The sequence below is a fragment of the Leuciscus leuciscus genome (genome assembly GCF_965113295.1).
Source record: "Leuciscus leuciscus genome assembly, chromosome: 6".
In the NCBI taxonomy this organism is placed as follows: domain Eukaryota; kingdom Metazoa; phylum Chordata; class Actinopteri; order Cypriniformes; family Leuciscidae; genus Leuciscus; species Leuciscus leuciscus.
The window spans coordinates 41,283,939-41,309,444 of NC_138730.1; the positions used below are offsets into that span (position 1 = coordinate 41,283,939).

The 25,506-nt window shown below is 37.2% G+C and overlaps 1 protein-coding gene across 1 annotated transcript; it reads left to right on the top strand.

The window, feature by feature from the left end:
* Positions 1-499: 499 nt before the first annotated feature.
* LOC309501172 (CD48 antigen-like) lies at positions 500-21,505 on the top strand. Its single transcript, XM_082173238.1, has 3 exons — positions 500-631; positions 20,482-20,790; positions 21,043-21,505. The coding sequence occupies exons 1-3, from the start codon at positions 577-579 to the stop codon at positions 21,468-21,470; spliced, it is 792 nt and encodes a 263-aa protein (XP_082029364.1). The 5' UTR covers positions 500-576; the 3' UTR covers positions 21,471-21,505.
* Positions 21,506-25,506: the final 4,001 nt, after the last annotated feature.

Consider the following 25,506-nt stretch of genomic DNA (forward strand, 5'->3'; position numbering starts at 1 on the left):
TTTTCATTTGATTGGTTCAACCGCCCGCCACCCGCCCGAATTTAATTAAAATATTATTTTTCGTCATGTTGATGTTGTCATGTTGTGTTTTGGCCTGATGCCCCACCCTCCACCTATCTACTAATCACGAAGTCAGTAGTGTTTCAGCATCCGGGTTGCCAGCTCTGCTCTAGTTACCACAGCTACATAGCAGCCTATGTTCCTGGTGGATCCTGCAGCCTATCTGGCAACCTCGAGTCAGTGGGGAGGGGGAGGGAATACACCGCTCTGAAAGTGATTGCAGTACCAGTTTTGGTCACAATCTTACATACGGCTCCTTTCATTTAGAATTACTTATAAGCGGTTTTCCTCATGGGGACCAATGTTTTCCTCATGGGGGCATCACTAGGTTTTCTGGGCCCCTGTAGAACTCGGCCCCAATGGCCTGCACACAGTATACCCTTTCCTCCATCTCAGCACCACGCCTGACTCTGAGACGGAAGAGGAACTTTCTTTCGTTCTACACGTTTCCGCTTTTACACATAGGAAGCCACAGCATTCTTTTTGAGTTTCATTTTATCTCTTTAGTTTGTTACAATGGGAGTAAATCATCTACTTGTATTATTTCTTTTTCTTCTGACCTTCAAAACAGGTAAAAAAGAGACATGTTTGTTATATAATTGTTGATTAATAATGATTATTGTGACAGTGATGATTGCACAGGGCAAGGCTCAGACCACCATATTTATTAGCATATCCTCTAGGCTACCTCTTTATATTTTTTTAAAATAAAATTATAAAATTTACACTTAATTTGTTTAATCTGTGTTTTTTATTCATTTGTAAAAAATATTCTGAAAGAAACTTACCACACTTTAGTTCTTATTTTAGACCTCTATTAATCATTTTGTATTTTTTTTTATCATGAATCATAGGTGTGAAAAGTGTTGTGTAAGGGAGAGATTGTTAGTCACTAAATGTTTTGCAGTTCTGATCAGAAAGGTTTACACGCACAGCTCTTACTAGCTTGTCTCCATTACACAAAGAGAGTGGGAACCTGAAAAAAAAAAAGTTAAAAAAAGTTTACTTAATGTGTTATAACAGTCCACTGAACTGGGGAACAGGACCCTGGTAACTTACAGTAGGACGCTTTTCATGTGTTCGTTGTGTACCACAGTAAATCTGGGAAACATAGGACCCTGGTAAATATGCTCCCTTAGAAAGTACACAGATTTATACAACTCTAGCCTAAAAGATTATAAAGATGTGTATATGAGTTATAACTCTTGGATGCGTTGACTGCCTGAGCATATACACATGTAATGGAGTATCTTTTGAAAGGCTATAGATGCGACTCATTCAGCTACCCAGCTCTCTAGGTCATGAATCAGTATATCGTAATTCAGGCACTGCTGAGGAACCTCACAACACACAGACACTGATGACTATTTCTGCTGACATGACAACCTCATTGTACAAGCTACTCTCTAGCTACTGGTATTTATGCACAACAGCAAATATCATTCTGACATTATTTGTTTGTTATTGAAAAGTACATTTTGTGTATCACAAATTGTGGCTGTATTAATCGCACTATGCCAGAGAATCCCAGGAAACACTTATTTATGAACAGTGTTGGGCATGTTACTTAAAAAGTAATCAGTTATAGTTACTTCTCACAAATAGTAACTGAGTTACAAGTAACTATTGTGTTACTTTTTAATAAAATGTTCAAATATGTCAAATAACTTGGATGCCCCCAATATTAAAATAATATATGAATAAATATTATAATAATATATGTTATATATTATTATTATTTTAATATTTATTGCACAGACTACAACCGGTCAACAAATAAGTCTAAAAATGAATTGTGCTTCTTAAGAAATGTACCAAAAATGAATAAATAATAATAATAAATATATACATTCACTCTTTGTGTGTGCAAATTAAAATGATAAAACTTTCACACAACTTCACAACAGACGTAGGCCTACTGTAGCCTACTTTAAGTATTTTCTTCCTCACAAAAGTAAACCGTTTAACAAGAAATGCTCTCAATATAATACTGAATAATGTATACCAAAAATAAATAATAAAATAATATTTTGGGGTTTTATTTTTTATTTTTATACATTTTATTTAAGCCAAATTCTAGGCGTGTTTGCTGCACGTGTTCAAAACCGTAAAAAAAAAAAAAAAAAGTTTTCTGGGAACGTTCCCTGCAGGTTATTTTTGGGTTTTATTTTATAACTTAAATACAACGTTCCCAAACCGTTCACTGTTATTTTTAGGTTTTATTTTTATAACCTAAACAGAACCTTCCCAGATCGTTCAGGTTATTTTTAGATTTTATTTTTATAACCATGTAAACTAATTAAAACGTTGCAGATGATACCAATTAGGCTACATAGATTATTTTAATGCTGAAATTTGTAATTTATTTATAAACAAACTATATAATATCTCTGACACCCTCGGTCTCTCTCGCGCACTGTTTAGCGCTCTCGCTGCGATCGCCTTTGTCACACACACCAGACAAATACACTGTAAAAAATAAAATCGTAAAAAAACAGTCATTGACTGTCAGCTACGGCTGCCAAACAAAAACCGTAAAAATAAAGTAAAATATCCTAATTTAAATTAAGTGCAAAAAACTTTTACAGAAATTTTCCTTAAATGTTTTACGGAAAAACAGTGTTTTTTTACAGCTATTTCCTGAATTATTACGATCAAACACCTTCATTGTAAAAAAATCCCATAAAAAACTGTCAAATGACTGTCAGCAATGGCTACCATACAAAAACCGTAAAATTTATGTAAAATATCCTAATTTAAATAAGTGGAAAATACTTTTACAGAAATCTTCATTAATCTTTTTTAACAGAAACACACAGTTAAAACACAGTTAATTCACATTTTTTCTGATTTTTTACTGAAAAACATGCAGTTAATTATATGCATGATTTGTTGTGACTATACGTCACTGCATCAGCAACTAAACAGTTACTGTCTGTAAATTAAAGCAACATGCAGCATAACATCTGTGTTTCTTTGCTCATCCTGGACTGAAGCTCAGGCTCTACTCTTCAACACAATGGTGACACACGAAACGCACCACACAGAAACACTTTAAACCCCAACAGAACATTAAACACTACCAGATCTCTCAGGATCTCAGCATCTTCACTTATTACAATCCAGACTTTATTTCTTTCATACTAACATTCTTATTGAGAATTAACAGAGGTTTAGAAGTTGAAGTTTTATTGAAAAGAATAAAGTTTGATGTCACCATGATGGAGATCAGTGTTTGCTTTAGTTGGGCTCTTGACCGTTTAGTGTTTTGCGTCGGGGCACTGAAGCATTTTTTTATTTATTTAGTTCAAAGTTACTATCAGATTAAATGTTTTACCTTGACAAATTATACATCATTAAAAAGATATAAGATTCAAGTTTCAGTATTTGACAACTATTGTATTCTGAGAAACTTATAGTGACAGTTATGTCTTAATTTGTGTCAGGAGTTTTGAAATGAAAAAATGCGTTGATCCCTTTAATATGAATTATGACCGTCAGCTGGTCCATTCATAAAAAAAAACTCCGTGCTGTTGTCATGACAGCGATTCACAAAACAACGTCCCTCAGGGCTTTTAGCTCAAAAATGTGCAGACTTGGAGAAATATTGATATATTCTCATAGATTTACATCATATTTCTATAGACAGGAATAATATTTCTTGAATTTATACCCAAATGCGTCGATGTAATCATTATGAGCGCTTCTTACTGAGATGTGCTGTGTTTTCAATTCATACCAATAGCCTGAGGGCGCTATATGCACAAAAATACTCCATATATGGAACATGAAGAAGAGACATAATCATGTGACCTTCAAGGACGTCACTGATAGCAGCTACACACAAAGCTAACACAGAGATCGCTGTAATATGCAGATAGACGTTTTGAAGACAATAAACTTGATTGCAAATGATATTTGATATATGAGTGTTCTTCAAGCAATGCCAGGTATTTTTATAATAATAGATTATATTTATAATGCTAATCGATATAGACTTTATCATCGTGCATACTATAAATAATATATTTTCTTTCTGATTTTTTTTTATCTGAAGCCAAATTAGATCACAGAAGATTATTTAAAACACTCGACTTGAGTTATGAAATAAGTTTGAAGCACAAACATAGTTTTAATCTCATAAATGGTCGTGTATTGATGGTGTGCTAAGCTAACATGCTAGCTTGCTCAGGTGCACCTGTCACCTAGAAGTTATTCTTTTATGGGTTTTTTTCTAAATAGTAATGCTTTTCTGAAATGTTTTAGTGCATTTGATACAGTTTCAAATGTAAGTGAGAACTTTGATCAAATAAATTAGGGACTGAAACCCTATGAATAGCCAGTCGTTAGTAACTATAATGCAGACAAAAGATATGCATATTTAGATCCATAACCAGGCTGGAGAGGTGTGTGAATGTGTACTGGGGAGACTGAGACTGAATGGGGCTCGTTTGCACCACAAAACAATAGAGACAATAGACTGAATAGATGACTTAGATGATGACTAAACATCAGTAGCATTTTTAGAGTCTAATCAAAATAAAATCATATGACATGATCTTGAAAAACATTGAACTAAATACAGAGTTTTAGACTTATCATTTTCAGATTTTAAATATAACATGGTCACACATATGGCTTTAGCTGCAGTGCATTTCTAGATTGCTCCAGGGCCCACTTCAATTTTATTTTCATGAAGATGTTTCATAAAAATAAATTTCTAATAACTTTACAAAACTTTGAAGCTATTTAAAAATTTTTTTTTCATTATGACAATAATTAATTCTACATTTACAATAAACTACCAGGTGTCAGCTTTCAAATGAGATCATACTTGTGCTTTTAGTGCAAAGGGTTCATGAACTGTATGTGTTTCAGTTTGGGTATGTCATTTCTGGGGATTTTTCAAAAGTGGCGTTGCAGCTTAACAGGTTAATTTAAAATTTTCTCTGGCTGCTTTAACTGTGTGTTTTTGATGCATATTTGTTATGGTAGGAATCCAAGAGAAACTCAGATCAGATGATGTTGGTCTCTTTTTAGTGATAATAGTCATCATGTTGTGTCCTGCTTCATTGATACCACCTGAAGTGTAATATCTGATTAAGTAATTAAATATTAGTTGTTAATTTTTGCATGATAAAACTGCTATATAAGATCCTGCAGTGATGTGATACTCAGATTTTATGATGTCATTATACAGAAAATGTTTTGACAGGATTATATAGACTCACTCAGACATCAATAATCAGCGTATGAATCGCAACAATTGGTGACAACGGAAAAAAATCTGAACTACTATTAAGTCACAAAAAGGCTTTGTTGGTTGTCACCATTGTTGAGATTCATATGTTGATTCTTGATGTCTATACTACTACTACTACAAAAAAAAAATTAACCAGCTCAAAACTTTTTCCATATAATACATATCTTTTTAAATTTCAGATTATTACAATATTGTTGCCAAGGATCATGTGACAAATTATGACATTATAGACTTTGTATAAAGCTAAATTCAATCTACATATTATGTAATCTAATATGATGATCAAGATCATCTGATATTTCTCCTGCATTTATTGCTATAACAAATGTGTATTAGATACACAGTTAAAGCAGCCAGAAAAAACTAATGTTAAAAACTCACGGGTCATGAGCCCAACTAAAGCAGACACTGATCTCAATCATGGTGAAATCAAATTTATTTTAAAGCTGTCAGCTGCGGCTGTCAAACAAAAACCGTAAAAATAAAGTAAAATATCCTATTTTAGAAGTGCAAAAAACTTTTACAGAAATTTTCCTTAAATGTTTTACAGAAAAACACTTATTTTACAGCTATTTCCTGAATTATTACGATTTAAAAAAATTATATGCACGTGAGAAATTATGACATTATAGCCTTTGTATAAAGCTAAATTCCATCTACATGTGATCTAAGCTAATATATTCATATTTTTGACTGCCATATCAGAGAATCAAGCCATCATATGATGACATCATCAAAGAATAACCAAAATCAACTGAAATTTTCTCCAGCATTTATTGCTATAACAAATATGCATGAAATGCACAGTTAAGGCAGCCAAAGAAACATAGAAGTAAAAAATTGAAGTCATGAGCCCAACTAAAGCAGACACTAATCTCAATCATGGTGACATCAAATTTATTTTAAAGTTTTTTACAATTTATTTAAATTAGCATATTTTACTTTAATTTTAGGGTTTTTGTTTGGCAGCCGCAGCTGCCAGTCATTTGACCCTTTTTTTTACGATTTTTTTACAATGAAGGTATTTGATTATAATAATGCAGGAAATACCTGTGAAATAACAGTGCTTTTTCGGTTTATTTAAATTACCATATTTGACTTTAATTTTAAGGTTTTTGTTTGGCAGCCGCAGCTGCCAGTCATTTGACCCTTTTTTTACGATTTTTTTTACAATGAAGGTATTTGATCGTGATTATTCAGGAAATACCTGTAAAATAACAGTGTTTTTCAGTTTATTTAATTTAGGATGTTTTACAGTTTTTTGGGGAGCTGACAGTCATTTGACCATTTTATCATTTAACTGTTTTCTTTCTGTTAAATTACAGATTATATTTGTAATTTTACATACATTTCTATGTAATTTAAGAAAACAGAAAAAATACTGTATGAAAAATACAACAAATGTTCTGTATAAAAAGTGTGAATTACTGTAATTTGTCATTAATGTCACAATACCTAAAATAACAGCTGAATTTTTATTTTACAGATATTTTTTGTAATTTTACAGTGTTTTGAGTACAATTTAAAATGAAAGAAAATTATCGTAAAAAAATCAGTTATTTTCTGTAAAATTAGGATTTTTTTTTACAGTGTAGGGTAGAGTGGGGGAAAACGCCCCCCACCTGTTTTTCCCAAAATAACCACTAAAAGTAGTCAAGATACATTTTTACTGTTGCTATGCACTACGTTGATAACGGGGATATACAAATCTCTATGGATAAGCTGACACCAGCGACACATTTGAAGAGAAGAGGATTACATGGTAAATGCTATAATTTTCAGATATTAGTAAATAAGTGTTTAAGAGAATATTGTTCTGCAGGATATCGCAGTGATGTATGATAGATGAATAGTGAAGTCTGTAGTTTGAGATCATATATTATTTATAAGGAATATAATTATATTTTAAAAATTAAACATTTTTAAAAAAAATCATAGCTTGTGGGGTAAAACAGATATCGTAGGCTACTGCATGTGTAATATATTGCTGATGTATTTACTCATGCATTATAAAAACACATATATAGAGATATACATAATGTATTGTACTTCTTGTATTTTATAATTATTTACAATATCAATGTTCCACATTTTTAGCTTTAGGTAGCAAAAGCTCAAGTACACATACATGCAAGTAGCCTACCAATACATTCAGCAGAAAGACTATCACTGTGCTAAGAAGAGCACCGCTATTTTTGTTAATTAAGGTTATTATTTCTCATATAGTGTTTTTTAGCCAATCGCCAACCGAACCACAGACTCTACTCTTCAGCGCAATGGTAACCCCAAAAACTCAGACATACCAGAAAACCTTTTTAAATCCAAAATAATGGAACATTAAAAACTAGATCTCTTTCCTATATTAATATTGAGCAAAACACATCAAAATAACACTTCATTTTATCATTTTCTCTCCTTTAACAGTCAGAAGCAAAGCATGCTGGGAATCATGCTGGATCTGTCTGGAACTCATTCCGTGAATGTAGGCTACACTCAAAAAAATGATTTTAGCTCTTTGTTCAATTTCATTAATTAAAATGGGCATATACGACACAACCCTTCATAGAAATGATTCCAGCTCAATTTCATTAAATGTAATCAATTGGTTTACCAATTTTTTTTTTAATTGAGTCAACATGAATATTTTTCGTTCGTCAAAAAATGAATTTTGGCCTCTTGTTAAAAGAATTAATTAAAATAAGCAAAAGTAACACAATCCGTGTATCATTCGTTCAGTCGTTTTTTAATTTAATATTGAAAGCAGAAAAATGAGAAAACAGTTCCTTTTTCGATTTTTCCTTTTTTCCAAAAAACGAAAAACAAGAATTCATTTAGATTTTTCGTTTTTCGTTCTGAGGTAGAAAAAATGTATAAACAGCTGGAATATTCGATTTCTACACGTGGGCGGGAATGAAACGCCCCTTTCCTCTGATTTGTCAGCCGACGATCAAACTGTCCCGTCATCAGGGGCATGTTCAAGTTCAAAACGGTGCGCAACGTTTTGCTACGGTTTCCGGGTTGAACGTCATGTTTCCTGGAAACGGCGTGCACCGGTGTGCAACGGGGTTTGAGATGCGTTTTCTCTTGTTTGGTGGGTGTGTCAGAACTGCAGTCCAATCAGCAGCAACATGTATTTAAAGCACGCGGTATTAAAGTGAACTCGCACAATGGCTTCAAGGAAAATAATGTACAAATGTGTTCGTTGCAGCTCGGTATACGCAACAACTGAGGACATTAGAAGACATGTTTGTCGTAAGTTTTATTGTAAAAATATAGGATATCAAAAATTAAAAAAGAGGTGTGGTGCAACCGGGGGACGCTGAGTGTGGTGACCTGTTGAGAACGTTTTGGCTGTCTCTCGGGGACAGTAGGTCCTCCGGAGATGAAGATAGCTAGTTAGCTAGCTGCCTTGGGGTGAGATAGTTGAGTTGTAGAGGGGGGAAATTAGTGTCACCGACTACCTCAGACTATTGCTCGGCTGACGCCCACACGCTACCGAGATTCTATGAATGAATGCCCACGTGCTACCGAGATTCTATGAATGAATGCCCACGTGCTACCGAGATTCTATGAATGAATGCCCACGTGCTACTGAGACGTTATGAATGCCTTGATGCATACGACGGAAGGATTTTATGAATGAACTTTAAGTTCCGCCCCTGGACGGTAGAGTGACGTCTTCGGTGAGAAGACGGGTTGCTGCGATCACTACTCACCCCCTACGGATGAGTCTTCTCTGCCCCACGGGAGGGAAGTGTTTTTAATCTATTCCTATATGAATTGTTTGACTGTGTATTGTGTAACGGACAGCGGGTTAAAGAGGGAGGTTGGGGAATTGAGAACAGAGGAAACACGCCTTACGTGTGATCACTGTGTGCTGTGCAGGCTGGGGTGCTATGTTGAGTATCAAACACTGTGTGACGTATTGAGCGTGAAACTCACTGTGTGTATATGAAGTGTTGTGACTTGCGGAGTTTCCCGTGTTTCTCTTCCCTGGCTCCCTATCTTATCTGTACCCGTGGAATGAGTTTTAGCCTCTCTATTTGAAATAAAGTGTAAATTCTCTTTGATTAAACCGACTGGCTGTTCTTTGACCACCGTAGGGCTGTTCTGAGGTTTATTACACTGGTGGCAGCGGTGAGATCAGCGCTGATCTCGGATCTTATAAACTTCATTGGACTTTTTTTTAGCCTACGGTTTGTCAGAATGTTAGAACCGCAAGAGGCGGCCAGCGGTAGTAATGCCGTGCCGGTGGCAGGTGTTTTTTGGGGGGAGAGAAATGCTGCGCCTCGTCCTATTTTTATGCCCGAAACATTTACGTGTACAGGGCGTGAGTGGTCTGATTGGGCAGAACAGTTCGAAATGGCTTTGGTTTGGAACGAAATAGTGCTCTCCCAAATGCAAAAGTTTGTGGTGTGGTAAATGATAATGTTGGGCCAGCTAGAGATGGGCAAATTCAATCTTTAATGGGCGTGGTAGAAGGGCTCCGTCAAGAAGTAAAGACTTTGCAGAGTACTGTTAAAATACTACAAGATCAAGTAACAGGGAATTTGGTTGCTCCGCTTAGTCATCAGACTGATTATGCTACAAATAGACGAGATGCACGGACTTTTAAAACTGATAGTGCACGAATAGACTCACAAAACAGAGATAAGACTGAAGCTTGTTGGGAATGTGGGTGCACTCGCCATTTCAAGAAAGATTGCCCATATGTGTCGGGAAACGGGAGGGGGCGGGCCCGGTAGACCAGGAGCCCGCCCCTCTCTCTGTTGCGTCTATGTCTGGGGGAGTATGTCAGTCCCAACCAGAAACAGGTGGAGTTTATGTGTTTGGTAAAGTTGGGGGGGTGGAGACCCGCTTATTGGTGGACACAGGGGCACAAGTATCAATCGTACCTAAACTGTTTTGGCTGGAGGCAACCGGTGGAGGGGGTGATTTAGCAGAGTATAGGGGTAGATTGAAGGTTGCTAATGGAGACCAAATGGAAGTTATGGGCCAGTGGAAAACCACTTGTCAATTTGATTCTCTGACAGTAGTGGTTGATTTTGTAGTGGCAGATATTAGTCCCGGTGAAGTGTTACTGGGCAGTGATTTTCTAGTCAAATTCGGTGCAAAACTGGATTTGAAAGAATTATGCTGCTATGTGATGGGGAAAAAAATTTCTGTACAATTGCAAACTGACTTTTTAGCTCCTTCCATGCCAGTTGTAGTTTATGGGGATACCAGGATACCACCACGTAGTGAAGTGATAATTTTGGGGTCAGTGGAGGGAGCGCCACCAGGAAAAATAGTAGGTATGCTGGAGCCCGGCTCTTCTCTGTCTCGCTATTGTGATGTTTTAGTGGCACGTGTGGTGGGTGTAGTCACCGCTGGTGTTATGCCAGTTCGTGTCATTAATGTAACTAAGGAAGCTCATACTTTACGTGATGGAATGAAAATTGGGGTGTTGGCTACAAATGTAGAGGTGGGGGAAGGTGCAGAGGAAGTAGATGAAGGGTGTGACGGTAAGATCTTGTGGTCGGCGGATGCTTTGATTTCTTATTTTGGATTAGACTCTAGAGGGTTTAATGTAGAACAAATGCAGGCCATTCGTCAAGTGTTAGAGCGTTATAACCAACTTTTTAGTATAGGGGATACTGATTTGGGTAGGACGCATCTTATTCGCCATCAGATTGATACAGGAGTTGCTAAACCTATTAAAATGGCCCCTCGTCGGGTTCCGCTTCATTTACAACAAGAAGTGACTGATCACATAAAACAAATGTTAGACAATGGCATTATTCAGCCGTCGTGTAGTCCTTGGGCAGCTCCAGTGGTACCAGTTAGAAAAAGAGATGGCAGTCTGCGTTTCTGTATTAATTATAGGAAACTAAATGAGGTGACACAGAAAGATGCCTATCCGCTCCCAAGGATAGATGATGCGTTGGATAGCTTGGCAAATGCGTGTTGGTTTTCAACCCTTGACCTAGCCAGTGGTTACTGGCAGGTTGAGGTGGACTCGAAAGATAAACCCAAAACGGCTTTTACTACACGACAAGGTCTTTTTGAATTTAATGTTCTTAGCTTTGGCCTGTGTAACTCCCCTTCCACTTTCCAAAGGTTGATGGATTTGGTTCTGGCAGACCTTCAGTGGACTACGTGCTTAGTATACCTTGATGATATAATTGTTTTTGGTAAAACATTTCAGGAACATCTGGGGCGCTTGGAACAAGTTTTTGGGAACTTGTATAAGGCCAATTTGAAGGTGAAACCCTCTAAATGCAATTTATTTGCAAAACAGGTATCCTATTTGGGTCATGTAATTTCAGCGGAGGGTGTTAAGGCTGATCCGTCTAAGGTTGAGGCGGTGAGGGGGTGGCCGGTCCCTAGAAATCAGACAGAGGTTCGTAGTTTTCTGGGACTGGCCTCTTACTACCGTCGCTTTATGAGGAGTTTTGCGGAGATTGCTAGGCCCTTACACCAATTGACGGAAAAGGGGAAGAAATTTTACTGGGGAGAAGATTGTCAAAGAGCGTTTTTTACACTCAAGTCATGTCTTATATCAGCCCCAGTTTTGGCTTATCCCGATCCCTTGAAACAATTTCTTTTGGATACCGATGCTTCAGATGTGGGGATAGGTGCTGTACTGTCCCAGGTAGAGGGGGGGATGGAACGCGTAGTGGCCTATGCAAGTCGAGCCCTGACAAAACAAGAACGCAAGTATGCCACCACCAAAAAGGAATTGTTGAGTATGGTGACGTTTATGAAACATTTTAAGCATTACCTTTTAGGGGCAGAGTTTGTGCTGCGTACAGATCACAATTCCTTGCGGTGGTTACATAATTTTCAAGGAATTGAAGGACAGTTGGCCCGTTGGTTAGAACAGTTAGCAAGTTTTCAGTATAGGATTGTTCATAGGCCAGGGAAACAACATGCCAATGCAGACGCTTTATCGAGATTGCCGGGCCTGAGTGTAATTCCGGGTCATGTGTCAGACCAGATTGGGGGTGTGGCGATTGAGGAAAGTTGTCCTGTGAGAGTGGTGCAAGTGGCTAAAACGAATGTAGGGCTATTACCTGGAGAAAGACTGGAAGACGATATGGTTAGGTTGCAGAGGGAGGATAATGAGTTGGGGCAATTATTGCAGCTGCTAACTAAGCCAGTAAAGGAGTGTGGGGAGGTAAGAAACTACCCTGAGCTGCAGAAGTTTGGAAGGGTGTGGGATCAGCTTCAGATACAGGACCAGTTATTGGTGCGAGTCCCTCCACAAAATTCTGATGCAGCAAATAAAATACAGGTGGTGCTTCCAAAGTGTTTGGTTCCAAAAGTGTTAGCCATGTTGCATAATGTGGTTACAGGTGGCCATCTGGGGGTGCAAAAACTACAAGGAAAAGTTAAAGATCGGTTCTATTGGCCGGGGTGGTTTGCCGATGTGAGGAGGTGGTGTAGTGAGTGCTCTGAGTGCGGTTCACGGAAGCTTCCAGTTCAAACTCCACAGGCCCCGATGTGTCCTTCTGTCATGTCTCGCCCTTATGAGCGTGTGGCTCTGGATATTTTGGGCCCACTTCCTGAAACTGTTGATAAAAATCGGTATGTTTTGGTGGTGGGAGACTATTTTTCTAAGTGGACAGAAGCTTTTGCTTTACCAAATCAGGAAGCACGATCAGTTGCTAAGGTGTTAGTTGAGGAGTGGGTTTGCCGCTATGGTGTCCCTCGCAGCCTTCATTCTGATCAAGGCAGAAATTTTGAGTCTACTCTTTTTCAGGAACTTTGCAGATTATTGGAGATCAATAAAACGCGTACGTCCCCCTATCACCCTCAGTCAGATGGGCTTATTGAGCGTTTTAACAGGACTTTGCTTTCTATGCTATCAATTTTCGTGGATAAGAATCAACAGAATTGGGATTCTTTATTACCTTATGTAATGATGGCGTATCGTAGTGGCGTCCATGCCACTACTGGCTTTACCCCTCATAAAGTGGTGTTTGGGCGGGAAATGGTATTACCGGTGGATATAATGTTGAATGTGAACTTGGAAGAGGCTTTTGAGTCTCCAAGTGAATATGTGCAACGTATGGCAGGGATTTTGTCCACTGTTGTTGGGGCAGTACAGCAACATCAGTTACAGGCTTCTTCCCAGCAGAAAAAGTATTTTGATTTTCGGGCTCAAGTACAGTATTATTCAGTGGGAGAATTAGTCTGGGTTCGAAATAAGGCTCGGAAGAAAGGGGTTTGCTTTAAATTGCAGAGATGTTATAAGGGCCCCTTTAAAGTAATCGAGCGGTTGTCTGATGTGCTGTATCAGTTACAGTCAGTTGAGGGAGGGGCTACTACGGTTGTTCATTACAATCGGTTAAAACCATATGTTTCTCAATCTGTTTCAGAGAGGCTGGAGGGGAATGATGAGTCGGCACAATTACCGCAGCAATTGGTTGACCCGTCGACCCTTCAACAATTGCCCCCGGTCATGGCCGATAGACCGCCATCTGCAGAGGGACAATCTTGCCCGGTGGGAACAAGGGAAGGAAATCTTCAACAGGGCTCGCCAGTGTCTTCAGCGTGGTCAAGGTTGGAGTATAGCCCGGGATCTACAGTTAAGCCTGTATATGATGGAGGAGGCTCTGCGCAGAACATTACAACTTCTGCAGAGAGGGGTCGACCTCCACGACAGAGGAAGTTGCCGGTTTGGACTAAGGATTATCATCTTGACTCGAGGACGAGTTCTTCTGGATTAGTGGGGGAATAGTGTAGTGTGTCGTCATTGGCTGATTACATGACTGCTTTGATGGCATGCACCTGTGAAGGGAGGACAAAGGGACTTTAAAAAAGAGGTGTGGTGCAACCGGGGGACGCTGAGTGTGGTGACCTGTTGAGAACGTTTTGGCTGTCTCTCGGGGACAGTAGGTCCTCCCTTCACAGGTGCATGCCATCAAAGCAGTCATGTAATCAGCCAATGACGACACACTACAATTCTTTAGTTTTGGATTTCCTACCTGTATTTCCTACTTCTCTGGCAGCAGCTTTCTTCAGAAATGTTGAAGTCGTGGAGCTTTCCCTCTATTATGGGTTATTTTGTTGCTGCTGAAATCACAGAATATTTTTTTTTTATCAAATTTTGTTTACCACTGAGCTAACATAGTTTTAACCAATTTTATCACTCCATGTAAGTGACGTCACCGATTACATACGTTTATGTTTACGTTTGTGTAAAATAAATTAGCTCACTTCCAAGTAAAACCTTTACAAAACCTCTCATATACACAAAAGAGGTGATTAAAAGCCCAAACTTTCATAAACAAAAGCTCAACCGAGTTAACTTTAACGTTAGCTTAACTTACCTCTTCTGAAAACGGTTGAGATGCTAACGGACTTTTTCCGAAGACACAAAGCCATGTCTATAAAAGTAAATATTCAACATAAGCGTATCAATTACAAGTAAGAGAAGTGTCAAGAACAGTTGTGTGTATTATCCGTGTGATTTTAGAGACTAATATCACCTGAAAGCAGTGAAAACAACAGCGAGAGAGGGAGTTTTCTTGCTTACCAGTCGCAGTGGTCCCGCGGCGTTTCCATGGCAACTCTGCGCCGCGGCCGCTCCAGTGTTTGAAAGCGACTTGAAAGTTCACGCGCACAACGCGACATCGGCCTCCCGTATAGTGGGCCGACCAAAAGCCGACGTAACGGAGCTGGGAAATAGAGCACTGTCTGACAAGAGATCTGCCTACGCCTGGCCGACGCCTTTGCGATGTTATAGGGAGGGAGGCCGACGCTCGATGTTAGGCCAACGTCGGCCCGACGTACGTGTGCTATACGTATAGGCTAAATCAGCATCTTCACAGCAAGGGAATTGAGTTTGGAATAACAGCAAGTTGTGCGGCACAGCCTTTACAACAGACCAATTAAATTAAGTAGAATAACTTTTTATATGTTTGGTTGACTGTGTTTTATTTTAATAATGAACAGGCTGCGATGTCAAGTTAGCAATGCCAGAAGTGAACTGATAATAGCCTAGAGATGCTGTGTGAGCGAGCGATGCGCGGGCGCCATCACTTGGATTTGTGCTCAGCAGGGGAAATAACTTAATATTCTGTCGTTTAATACTCTGTCATTCGAAACAGTAACATTTATATTTTTATTTGTGTACATTCAAAATGACTACAAAATGTCATGCCTTTGAAAAATAAAGAAAACAACATGATGCGCTGCTTTAGCGCGTCTCAGTCTCCTTGAACATCTTTTTGGTGCACAACAAAAATGAACCAAAATAGAGTGAATAGCCTTCTGACGTGCCTACTTTTCAAAGTCAACATTTAGATTATTTGAAGTAAAATGCATTATAAAGGAATAAAACACAGCGTGGTTCATGATAAAAAAAATAAAAAAAATAAAATAAAAAAAAGTCACTTTACAGTTCGGAAAATAGGAAAATAGCAAACCCCTAGCACTGAACTCCTACAAAGAAGAAATCCCTGTCTAGTCTATTCCCCAGAACGGGTTGTGTCGGTGTTAGTCTGGTTGATGGAAAAAAGATGAAATGTAGTTGCAATAAACGCGTTGGTTAAGAATCCACACAACGGAGGACTCTTATTCTGCAGTGCAGAACTGAGGAAGAACTGGGGCATGTTCAAGTTCAAAACGGTGCGCAACGTTTTGCTACGGTTTCCGGGTTGAACGTCATGTTTCCTGGAAACGGCGTGCACCGGTGTACAACGGGATTTGAGATACGTTTTCTCTTGTTTGGTGGGTGTGTCAGAACTGCAGTCCAATCAGCAGCAACATGTATATAAAGCACGCGGTATTAAAGTGAACTCGCACAATGGGTTCAAGGAAAGTAATTTACAAATGTGTTTGATGCAGCTCGGTATACGCAACAACTGAGGATATTAGAAGACATGTTTGTTGAAAGTTTTATTGCAAAAAATATAGGATATCAACATAATGATGTAGTCAAGGCCGCATTAACGCACGGGCTTACCTGGGCTGAAGCCCAGGGGCCTCCCAAGTTCAGGGGCCTCCCATGTTCAGGTTCATGATGAGCTGAAAAGGTCATATTGTTTTAACTTGTCAGATTTTGTCGCTGTATGTCGCTAGTCGCTTGTGGACGTTGGTAGTGCTGTCGCTCTAATGTTATTGTTATGGTGCGTTCACCAAACGCGAATAGAGCGTCTGGCGCGAGTGATTTCAATGTTAAGTCAATGCAAAGACGCGTTTACGCGCGTCTAGAGGTCCCGCGGCGCGAATGGTGCGTGTCCACTACAGCGGCAAAAGTCCGCTCAGTGCCGCTGGCAACGCTGTAACGTCTCCGCTTTGAGGTGTGTCTGTTGCGAGTGTTTAATCTAAGTTTTTTTCAACACACGGACAGTATCATCAGCGATGCACGCGATTACATTTAGAAATAGACAAGCTTTGTTTCCAAATGTACCAAGCAATGATCCTTTCAATTTTATAAACCCAGCCAATATAATCACAATGAACACATCCAAAATAAAATCTTTACCATGTATATAACAACTGCAAAGCGTCTAATTTGTAAACAAAATGATTTACGCACTAAATCCAGCATAAACTCACTGATACTGTGGACAGTTTCTTTTCCATGCATCATTTTATTATATCCATGTTTGTGGTTAGTTACAGTAAATCATATAAAACAGTGAAATCGCCCTCGAACTCTTCTGTCTTGCCTGCACTGCACTCGAGACGGTGACGGGAGCTGAGCTCCACTGAAAGGCTTCTTTCCTATTGGTTGTCGCTCGCGAAAATCGCTTCTCATTTGCGTAAAGTTGAAGATTAGTTGCTGAGTGTGGTTTAAGTGTCTTGTGTTTATGTGCTCAGTGATATGTTAATAACAATATTAAAATTGAAAACAATATAAAAAAAACTCACTGTTGTAGGTCTCGAAAGAAATTAATGCATTCTGTGATGTAGATTACCTAGAGATATTAAACTTTTTTTAAATGAGACTCTATAAATCGAGGGGATGGGGGGCCTACAAAACCTCTCAGCCCCGGGGCCTAACATTAGGTTAAGGCGGCTCTGGATGTAGTTGTTTATATTTTTAGCTTCATTGTGTATTGGTATAGAAATAAACAATGGTAATTAAGTGCTTTTCCTAAAAATGAGAAAGAAAATACAGGGTATTAAAACAGTATGACCTACAAATAAAGTCAGTATGTGAGGCTAAATAGATGTGTTTTAGTCTGAATTAGGTAAGATGTGTGCTTCCATTTCAGTTTCCACAAATCCCTTCACTCGATTGGGATGTTCTCTTTTGTTCTTGGCGGCAAGTGCAGTAACTGTAACATCGGGCATATTTTGTAGTATTAAACACATATTTATACCGACTTAATCAGGCTCAGAAAATTCTTCACAAAGAACACAAAGAATGGCCTTCTCAGCTGCCATAGTTGCAACTCTTGCGTCATCAGAACAGTACGTGTGTTCAACGCATCACCGTTTCTGTTTAAAAAACGTTGTGCAACGTTTTGTCGGGGCTGAACGCAGCCCTGATGACGGGACAGTTTGATCTTCGGCTGACAAATCAGAGGAAAGGGGCGTTTCATTAGAAATCGAATATTCCAGCTGTTTATAAATTTTTTTCTACCTCAGAACGAAAAATGAAAAATCAAACTGAATTCTTGTTTTTTGGAAAAAAGGAAAAATCGAAAAAGGAACTGTTTTCTCATTTTTCTGCTTTCAATATTAAATTAAAAAACGACTGAACGAATGATACACGGATTTAACACGATTGTTTAATATTGTCACAACTTAATTTAATTGTGTTCAATCAACCTAATTCATTTGTGTGAAAACTACATGAATCATCGTTGTTGACATCTAACTGGGCAGTGGATCTGTAGTTCCCAGCATGCTTTGCAAGGGACTGCATTAAGAGGGTCAATTTAGGGAAAAGGTGTTATTTTATGTGTTTTTCAGTAAATGGAAAGATGTTGTTAGTTAATGTTAGTGTTTAATGTTCAGTTATGTTAGAAACTTAGAGGACTTTCTGTAATGTTTTAGAATTTTGTGGTTACCATTATGCAGAAGAGTGGCAACTGTGTTTAGGTTGTGGGCTCAGTATTTCATAATGTGTGCATTAAATCTCGTGCCCAGGCAGTGGACACTTTCATTATGTGTAAACCTCACTTGTAGATCTGCACAAGTTAAATGATATTACTATATATAAAATGGTTTTAATTCAATTGAACTTTAGCAGTGTTTAGCAGTTTTTATCATTAGAAATGACAATAGAGTCAAATTAACTTAAATTATAATGTTGGTGATTTAAGGCAGGACAAAAACTAAATGTAGTTAACCTGACAAAACTTTATCTAGCAGGAATGACTAAATTAATTTAAATTCATACATCAAGATTACAACAAATTATTTCAAACTAATTCGATTTTGTTGGAAAAATGTAATTCAATTTCGTGGAAAACCTTTCCTTAATTTAATTAAGTTCGTTCAACAGATAATTTTTTTGAGTGTATATACACACACAATATTGCACATACATGTCCCCATATAATTTTGAAAGTATACAATAAAGGATACAACCTTGTGAATATTACATGTCGGCCTAATGCTATTTTTGTCTTCATTTATAAATATTTTATGTAGCCTATTAATATATTGCCATACATACATGGTCAATATTGCAGTACATTGAAAAATATAAGCAGTAGTTTCCCATATATGGAAATGTATTATGTAATATATCGCATTATATTTTGCAGTATATTCACATATATTTTTGTACCGTAAGGGTGTCCTCCATCTCTCTCCGTCTACTCATAATAAACAGGAAAAACTACAAACAAAATATTCCCAAACAAAAACACAGAATAAAAAGAGCTACTTCGAATATAAATTGTTTTATTAACAAAGTTCGGGAGGAGCACGTTCAGATAATCAAACCTAATTAGACACGAGTGGACCACACTCTGTTAATCAACCCAATCAACGAGCCAAGAGGTACAGGCCTATATACAGCAAACTTTCCTCCGTTCGTTGACAGTTTAACAGCATCCCTCCACCACCCCATCTCCTCACTTCTAGTCCTAAATACTCTTACAACAACAGGAGAGTACTCTGGGTTCGGGCAAAAATTCCGAGCTCGGAGCCCTCCCCCCGGACAGCACGCCAAATACACATAATCTTTACACTGTTTAATTGATGTAAGTGTGAACTTAAAGGAAGGAAAACAATAAAGGACATGGTTGACTTTCTGTCAAGAAACATTTCATCACATTATCTTGAGACCACTTACCTACTCCAAAGATAACTCAAATATTGATTCAAAAAATGATTCTGGAAGGCAGGAGAATGAACCCATTATAGTAAAAGGAGTCTCTCTCCAACATCATAGATCCAATGCTGCTTATATATCTGTGCTCCTCCCCTTCACCATCAGTCATCTCAGTCATCTCAGGCAGAAGCTAATCTACCGCAGCTGATAACAATCTGAGCTCCTGCATTATGGTTGAAAAGAGAATGTGCCGAAAACAAACCAAAATAGCACAATATATAAAAATATAATCAAGCACAATACACATGATATAATACACCAACATATGTCTTGGACATACCACTACTTTAACTCAAATAAAACCATTTATGTCATCTCAACTCAAATGGATTAAGTAAACTGAACGAACATTTAATTTTTTTTTTTTTGATTAATTCATGTAAATTGAATAAATTTCTTTTTGAGTGCCCTTTTTGATCAAGATATTTCAAAATGAAAACACTGAGTTACAGTAAGACAAAGAGCAATAGTTTCAGGTCAGTTTAACATTATGCAATCATGTTTGAATGAGAAATCTGTTACAATGCTGTTCAATCAACATTATTTATTAAAATAAAGTGAACAGCATAAAAAATAACGTTTTGAGTGTTGTAATACACATATAATATTTCATTTTCATAATTATGTCACCTCCTCCCTATTTTGATTATTTGGGTAAGCAGTGACAAATAGCTCCAGATATGTGCATTATACCTGTATTACATTTTTAATATGCTATTCTCTATTTAAAAAGAAAAAGTTTTGAAAGCAGTGTTTTTAAATGTAAAACATTTGATTTATTTGAGCATGCTCATTTCAGAAAAATGTGTACAATGGGTCTAGTGAATTCACCAGCTGTACAGAAACTCTTTCTCTCTCTCTCTCTCCTCAGGGTTCAGTGCTGAGATCTCTGTGTTTGTGAAGACGGGAGATTCTGTTCAACTGGATATACAGACACAGAAACTACCAGAGTTTGATGATTTATCCTGGATAAATGATAAATCAGATAATATAGTTAAATATACAGCTGAATCTAAAAAAGTAAGACTTCACCCTTCCTACAAGGACAGAGTGGATTTCAATGATAAAACCTTCTCTCTCACACTGAAGAACATGCAGAAGACAGACACTGGACTCAATACAGCAAGAACAAGTGGGTTAAGCAACGAAGATATTGATGCATACAGAGTATCTGTTATGGGTGAGTGTGATTTTGCTTCACGTTTTCAGATCATAAGACTCATTTATGTTCAGCTTTTTATTCTTTGGACTGTTGTACAATACAAGTAGTGAAATTAAATGTAAAAATGAAATATTAAATAAAAAAAATGTTTTTTTTATTCATAATTTATCTGCCAACATTTCAGTCAGTATATTCTGTAAACAGCTATAGGAATTTGACTGCTTACAATAGAGTGAAGTATTATGTTGTTAAAAACTAAATGTGTTTCAGACGCTGTTGATGCTCCTGTTCTGACTGTAAACTCACACTGGTTCAGCAGTGACTCCTGTACTGTGAACTTCACATGCAGAGCTCATGACCTCATGATAAACTCTAGCTATCAGAACAACAGATGCTCTCCACAGGAAGTGACATCACAAATCAACACTCTAATCCTGCACTGCAGTGAGGAATCCATCATCTGTAACCATAGCAACCCAGTTAACTGGAAAAAAGACAGAATAAATATTACACAGCTCTGTGTCAAAGGTAACCGGTCAAACACACACACACACACACACACACACACACACACACACACACACACACACACACACACACACACACACACACACACACACACACACACACACACACACACACACACACACACACACACACAACATTTAGTAATCATATTTAGTATCATAACTGCTTAACTGACAACTACAGTTCTTAATTATATGTTTATCTTTTTCCAGAGAATGAGGAGACTAAGCCACTGCTCCAGTCTTGGCAATATATTGTGGTGCCAGTGGCAGTGGTAGTGGCAGTGTGTATTTTGGCAATTGCAATTAAAGTCTTTTGCTACTGGAAGTGTAAAAAAGGTATGCCCATATACCCTCGTATACATATTTTCAATGGAAAACATCTCTGTTCATCAATTTGATCAAGTACTTTTGTACTAAAATAAGTAATTGAAAATTAAGCTAAAAATAGGTTTACACCATTTTTTTTCTCTTTTGGTCAATTTTAATAATGCAGAATACTGTTTTCTCCTACCTTTAATTCAGTAAAGACTCTCATATCATCGTTTAAATATCATAAGTTAGCGACCAACTTAGAAAAAAAATCTGTTCATCTTAAACTATTCTGTTTTTTCCCAGTTAAATTCATATTCACCTCAAGACAATGCAATCTTTTCAGGTTTAAATATGACAATGTTTTGCACATACAGAAATGTATTTATTCTTTGGTGCCAAAAAAGAAGGAAAGGAAAACAACAAATTCAAGAATATTCATAATATTGAGCAAAATATTAAATGCAATACAAAGGGTTACTATAAAGACTAATGCAATAATTATCTGTATTTATAACTTAAATGATTTACACTACACCTGTTGTTTACACAGTGTACTCGGTGTAAGAAACCTTTCCTGTAAAAAAAAAACCCTTTTCTATCCAGTCCGATGCAGAAGGTCCACAAATTAGAAGACAGACTGATTAGAGCAGTTTGACAGTTTGAGAAAAAAAATACATTCCCTTTTATATTTTGATGTTGATATATTATTATACATTCTAAACCTCATAGGTGCACAAGAGGCTGATAATACAGTCTATCCTCAAGTTGAGGTAAGATTCACATTACTATTCATCATTTTGTTTGCAGACTTTATGGATATGTTGTCATGCTGTTATTTTTATTCAAGTTATGTTTTCTATTCATGTTATCAACATGAATAATTGGTTTCATATTTCCTTGTTATTTTTGATGTCAAATTTGTCTAGAAAACGTATTACTATGCAGTATATAATCTAAACAAGATGCATAACCACATTATTTAACCCATTAAAACATTATTTACCTGAAGGCAATGTTTGACTTTGCAAAGCAGAAAGTGTTTAGACACATTTCGGTTATAAATAAGAACTATTATTGCTGCTTACACTGTAAAAAAAAATTACATCCCCAAGTCAAAAATTTCAAGTGACCGATAACATCAAAATTTTTTAATTAGTCTGACGTATTATTTCTCATTGAGCCAATGTTAACAGACTATTGCAACAAGAATTTCACTTGGGCCAATTGAAAAATTTAGATGTTATCGGTCAAAATGCTTCTATTAAATGCTTGTTTTGTAAACTGTAGGTTAGTGAATGTTTGTTTAAATTGTCTGTCTTTATTTTAGTAATTTTTCAGCTAAGCATGATTATTAAGGTGACATTTTTTATATTTAATTCATAAGTTTCAAGATCAGACACAGGAGCAAATGGGAGACAATCGACCCGACACAACCTACTGCACAGTAGGACAACACCGAAAACCAGCAGTCCCTGTCGAAACAGATCATACAATTTATTCAACGGTGTGCAAACAACCAACCAAGAAACCACCCACCATTTCATCTGAAGACGCATAACATGACACTGTTTGTCACATGGGGAAGTTTCATAAGGGCTGATCTCAAAATGGCATTCAACTCTTACTATCTCTGTCGACATTTCAGCATATGGTAGAAATAATAAGAACAGTATTCTAGTATGCTATTCTGAAATTAGAATCAGAATCAAAATCAGTATAAAACTGCAGATAGATATAATATTGACCTCACTTTCCATGTTATATTTAATTATTATACATTTCAATTTAAACGGGTATAAAGACAGACAAGTTAATGCAGTACAAATGCAAATCCAATATTACTTACAGTGATTAGCATAAGTGAACACACCCATGCTAAATTTGACTAAAAAGAGGAATAAAAAAATAATCTTTTGGAAATTGATTTTAATGCCTTAATTAAAAAAGGAGGAAAACTCCAACCTTTAAGGACACCAATTTGCTTTGTGAATGAATAATGTATCGTAAATAAATAAATGTTCTTCCTTAAAATACTGGGTGCATAAGTCAGGACACTCCTCTGTTAAATTCCCATAGAGGCAGGCAGATTTTTATTTTTAAGTTTAGGATACTATGCATCCTGATAAAGTTCCCTTGGCCTTTGGGATTAAAATAGCCCAACATCATCACATACCCTTCACCATACCTAGAGATTGGCATGGGGTACTTTCCATAAGATCATCTCTCAATGCAAATCAAACCAGCTATTAGGCTAACTGAAATAAAACCATGCCAATCTCTAGGTATGGTGAATATGACAGATATCCACTAGATGGAGACATCGTATTCCTGGAGCTGCACAGTTTAGCTTCTACCTTAATTAAATACGCCTGATCCAGTTAATCAAGTTCAGTTACTGTATTTGAAAACTACAGGTATATATGTTGAAGCAGGGTTGGGACTAAAAACTGTTGGACTGTGGCCCTCCAGGGACTGAGTCTGACACCCATGTTAAACTTAAACTTTCACAAAACTGGATATGTTGAGAAAATATGCCAAAAAAAATAAAAAAAATAATCTGATCAGAGTGGCTTGTGTCTGGATCTTTTCTATGATTTTAATTAATTAACTGCTTTGAACAACTTTTTGTTCAAATCACATACTCTCTTAGGTACTTATTTTGAATACATTCTATAGTATGAATGTGTGTTGTATGAATATAATTTGGATGTTCTACATTCGTCACCAGCGTCAGTTGCTTTGCTTCACTGTCATTCACAAATCCTCTAACTTCAGAATCTCGTCAGAAGTAGAGTAGGTCGTTAGTACGGTGGCCGAGAGGTGCAAAACAAATCACAATTATAAAAACAAAATAACAAATCCAAAAACAAAGCAACAAATTATAAACACAATGGCCAATCAGCGATAAATATTCCATTCTCAATTTTCCGTTTTGTATGAATTGCCATTGTGTTTTCTGAATTGTTATTTTGTTTTTTTAATTATTTTGTTTTCTGAATTGTTATTTTGTTTTCTAAATTTTCATTGTGTTTTCTAACTTATTTTGTTTTTAGACTTGTGATTTGTTTTTCACCTCTCAGCCACCGTACTACTTTTTGTCTACTCTTCCTACTGTGAATTCATTCATAGGCATACTTCTTTTGTCACATAGCCTACTGATTTTCACATGAGCTACTAGCCTATAAGGATAAATGTGGTTTCAGATGCAGCCAACAAACCGAGTAAAATTATAATACTGGTAGATAGCGTAGAGTAGATAGTAGAGTAGCCTATTGGTAGAGTATGGTTAATCAGTCACTTTAATAGCCGAATAGAAGTTTTACGATGGTTAGTTTTAAAGGTGAACTAAGTAACTTTTTTACCTTAACTGAACAGCTTCGGAGTCATTGGAATGGTTATATTACTTATTTCGGGTTGAATGGTGGTCGTTTCGCACCCCCCTGGTGCCCGTGAGCGGAAAATTCGCACTTGCAACTTTGAGCCGGCGGGCCAGGAAGTATCGCGTGATATCAGGTCTCGCGATGTAAACAATTGCTTTACGGCCAAAAGAAATCTGCTCAAATACTGTCATTATTGCGCTCCCTCACGCTGTCCGAACCCGAAGGAAGAAGACGTTTTAAAGAATGTCCCATCTGCTTTGATGTCGTTGATCTATAGCCTCTGGTGTCTGAGAATCACCAAAGAGTTTTTACAACAGTGTTGTCAAATATCTATTCCGAAGCTGTGGGGGGAGCTCTAGAGAGAAACCTGCGAGCAAAAAGCGATAATACAGCAAAGAAATCCCGAAGCTACTGAGTGCTGCTTTAATAAATGGAATTTTATTATGAAATGTTTATATTTTATTTATTCTCACAATTTTCAATGAAGATATGTATGTGCATAAATATGGCTT

Bases quoted from the DNA above. Each gene is read 5' to 3' on its own strand.
- LOC309501172 (XM_082173238.1), top strand. From the start codon at position 577: ATGGGAGTAAATCATCTACTTGTATTATTTCTTTTTCTTCTGACCTTC. The intron at 632-20,481 runs GTAAAAAAGAGA...CTCTCTCCTCAG, and splicing joins TCTTCTGACCTTCAAAACAG to GGTTCAGTGCTGAGATCTCT. The intron at 20,791-21,042 runs GTGAGTGTGATT...AATGTGTTTCAG, and splicing joins ATACAGAGTATCTGTTATGG to ACGCTGTTGATGCTCCTGTT.